The sequence below is a fragment of the Priapulus caudatus genome, unplaced genomic scaffold (assembly GCF_000485595.1).
Source record: "Priapulus caudatus unplaced genomic scaffold, Priapulus_caudatus-5.0.1 Scaffold4185, whole genome shotgun sequence".
Lineage (NCBI taxonomy): Eukaryota > Metazoa > Priapulida > Priapulimorpha > Priapulimorphida > Priapulidae > Priapulus > Priapulus caudatus.
In genome coordinates this window covers 7,917-11,855 of record NW_014581246.1, presented here as the reverse complement: position 1 = coordinate 11,855, position 3,939 = coordinate 7,917, and the positions used below count along the sequence as shown (strand labels likewise).

General features: G+C 49.1%; 1 protein-coding gene across 1 annotated transcript in view; it reads left to right on the top strand.

The window, feature by feature from the left end:
- The first annotated feature begins 1,637 nt into the window (after positions 1–1,637).
- The window catches only part of LOC106819721 (soluble guanylate cyclase 88E-like), a 4,201-nt gene continuing 1,899 nt past the window's right edge, over positions 1,638–3,939 (top strand). Inside the window, exons 1-3 of the mRNA XM_014824317.1 lie at positions 1,638–1,743; positions 2,536–2,682; positions 3,279–3,425. Of these exons, the coding sequence (XP_014679803.1) occupies positions 1,663–1,743; positions 2,536–2,682; positions 3,279–3,425 (375 nt within the window). The 5' untranslated portion in view covers positions 1,638–1,662. The remainder of the gene's footprint in view (positions 1,744–2,535; positions 2,683–3,278; positions 3,426–3,939) is intronic.

The following is a 3,939-nucleotide window of genomic DNA, read 5'->3' as shown; positions in this document are numbered from 1 at the left end:
AGGAGGAGGAGGAGTAGGAAGATGGTCCTCCAACCTTGAGCATCAATGCAGTGAGTACATCAATACACAATGCATAATGCACTTATCAATGCACAATACTAGCCTCTTATAAAGCTAATGTACCACTATATATATACTAATGTTAGTGGCAACACTATATGTGGACCCCTACCCTCATCTGTCTCGCTTGCTCTCTCGCTCTCTCTCTCTCTCTCTCTCTCTCTCTCTTCTTCTCGCTCTCGCTCTCGGCTTCTCTCTTCTCTCTCTCTCTCTCTCTTCTCTCTCTCTGTTCTCTCTCTGTGTGTGTGTGTGTCGCGCGTGTGTGTGTGTGTGCGTGACGTGCGTGGCGTAGCGTGCGTGTGCGCGTGTGTGTGTGTATGTGTGTGTTGTGTGCGCGCGCGTGTGTGTGTGTCTGCGTGTGCGTGTGTGGTGTCTGTCCCTTTCACTTTGTCTGTCTCGTCTTCTCTCTCTCTCTCTCTGCTCGCTCTCTCTGTGTTCCTCTCTTTCTTTTACAGCTCCGCTCCATCTCGCGCCATTCTGTCACTTTCTCTCTTTTTCCCGTGTTCTCTCTCTCCCTCTCTCGTGATGTCTCTGTTTCGCTATCTCCCGCTCCCCTATACCTCTTCCTATCTCTTTGCGATCTCTACCGCTCACGGTAAACACTCGCTTTGTGAACTTGTGCAGCTAATAAAACAATAATGTTATTTAAAAAAATTTATAAATGCTAATATTATTTTATTAACTTGTGCAGCTGACCAATCAGAATGCGACATGGACGTTAATAACGGTGACGTGTTAACGGATCAAAGGTCAGATGATGCACATGAGAGACTGGAACTGCATCTTCTACATGGGAACGCCCGTGTAAGCTGATAACTATATATATATATATATATATATGTTTATATATATAACAGTAATGTAATACGCTTCGGCAATCCATCAATATTACAATTACTTATTAACCGATATTCAATACTTAACACGTACTCGCTAGTATTTTCTTATTTATCTTTAGCAGCAGTAAGCAGTAAGCGAAGTCAGTATACCAGCAGTAAGTTAAAGATGTAGTAGCAGTAGTAAAGGGCAGTAGCAGCAGCAGAGTAGCAGTACAGTAGTAGGGCAGCAAACGAGCAACAGGCAGGCAGCAGCAGTAAGCAGTTAACAGTAGCAGCAGCAGCAGGCAGTAGCAGCAGCAGCAGTAGTAGCAGAGGCAGCAGCAGCAGCAGCAGCAGTAAGCAGGTCAGCAGCAGCAGTTAGCAGCAGCAGTACAGCAGCAGCATTTAAAAATAAGAAGAAAGGAAAAAAAAAAAGAAAAAAAGAGTAGCAGCATCAGCAGCAGCAGCAGCAGCAGTAGCAGCAGCAGCAGCCAAGTAGCAGCAGGCAAGTAGCAGGCAGCAGCAGTAGCAGTCAGACAGCAGCAGTAGCAGCAGCAGCAAGCAGTAGCAGCAGCAGAGTCCGCAGTGAGGCAGCAGCAAGTAGCAGGCAGCAGCAGCAGCAGTAGTAGCAGGTGATAAGACGCGTCTACGTTGTTGTTATTGTATTGTTATTGTTATTGTTATTGTTATTGTTATTGTTATTGTTATTGTTGTTGTGTTGTTGTTAAGTATGCGAGGACGTGGAGGCGTGACTGAGGATCGGTCTCTACATAAGCACTGAGGCATGCACGACCTCCAGCCGTGCCGCTGCGTGGTGCTAGCAGGAACCCAGCAGTCACCCGAGCTGAAGATAGCCTTAGATCGGGTACGTGTACGCATGCGCACGGTAGGAGGAGTGGCTCCCCCCCCCCGCCGCACGCTCTCGCTCTTCACCTCCTGGCTTCGTGTTAACATGCTCTAGTCTGTTTTGTCCCCTTCCTCGTTGTCACTTACTGTCCCAATAACGTTTCCTCAATATACGCATACCGCCGCATGTGGTCCCCTTCCATAGTCTATATATAGCTATATACACACACACCACACACACACACACACACACACCATCACACCGGGACACACACACACACACACAAACACACCACACACACGACACACACACACAACACACCCACCATATATATATGTGCTATGGCTATATATATATAGTAAATAATTAATTAATTAATAATATATCCATAATATATATATATATATATATATATATATATATATATATAGTATATATATATATATATATATATACAATTGGACGCTTGCGTTAGAATACGAAATGCACTCCTCCGTTTGTGATTGCCAATACAATTAACATGGTGCATCTACGATGCACTCACATACATCAGTCCACTACCTACATGTAATCTTGACTAAGCCTCGCCTAAGATCTCCCCTCCTGCCTCCCTCCTCCTCCTCCTCCCCCTCCTCCTCCTCGTCCTACCCTCTTCCTCCTCCCCTCCTCCCCCCTCTTCTCCTCTTCCTCCTCCCCTTCTCCTCCTCCTCCTCTCCTCTTCTGCTCGCCTCCTCTCCCCCTCCTCCCCTCCTCCTCCCTTCCTCCTCCTCCTCCTGCTCCTCCGCCCTCAATGGTTTGCTTGCGTTCCAGGAGCAGCAGAAGAGCAGGAAACTGGAGGTTAGCATGAAGAATCTCGATAGAGAGATGAAGAGATCTGATGAGTTGCTGTATCAGATGATACCTAAGCCGGTCGCAGACAGGCTGCGCTCGGGAGAAGCTGCTATCAACACGTGTGAGGTGAGAGCGGGACATCTGATGAACGCTAACTAGTGAGGTGATGTGAGGAGAGATGGAGGAGAGGAGGAGGAGGAGGGGAAGAGAGGAGGGGGAGGAGGAGGAGGGAGGAAGAGGAGCGAGGGGGAGAGGAGGAAGGAGAGTACGGAGGAGGGGGAGGAGGAAAGCAAGGAGGAAGAGGTGGAAGGATGATGAGGAGAATAAGAATAAGAAGAAGGAGGAGGAGGGGAAGAAGGAGAAGGCGGAGGAGGAGGAGGAAGAGAAGGAGGAGGAGTAGGGGAAGAAGGAGAAGGCGGAGGAGGAGGAGGATGAGGAGGAGGAGGAGGGGAAGAAGGAGAAGGAGGAGGCGGAGGGGAAGAAGGAGAAAGAGGCGGAAGAGCAAGAGGAGGAAGAAAAATGAAGAGGTTGAGGAAGATGATGACTATGATGATGCTAATGATGATAAATTTAATGACGCTTCTGACGATGGCGGTGATGATGACAATGCGGTGATGATGACGATGCGTGATGATGACGATGGCGGTGATGATGACGATGGCGGGGTGATGATGACGATGGCGGTGATGCTGACGATGGCGGCTGCTGTGTTCACGCTACAGGTGTTCGCGAACGTGACAGTCATGTTCAGTGACGTGGTCGGGTTCGCGGAGATATGTCAGAACATCACACCGATGGGCGTAGTCGATCTGCTCAACCACATGTACACGCGCTTCGACGAGTTGATAGAGCTTCACCGCGTCTACAAGGTAACGTACACACGAACACCACATACACACACACCACAACACCCACACACACACGCACACACATACACACACATACATACACACACGCACACACACACAGCACACACACATACATACACACACACACACACACATACACACACACACACACACACACACACACACACACACACACACACACATACATACACACCCGCACACAGACATACACGCACACACACGCACACACACGCACACACGCACGCACACACACGTACACACATACATACGCATACGCACACGCACACGCGCACGCATACACACACAAGCACACACACACACACACACACACACACACACGCGCGCGCGCACATACACACACACACACGCACAAACACACATACATACCCGCGCACAGACATACACGCACGTACACACACGCACACACACACACACGCACACACACGCACACACGCACGCACACACACGTACACACATACATACGCATACGCACACGCACACGCGCACGCACACA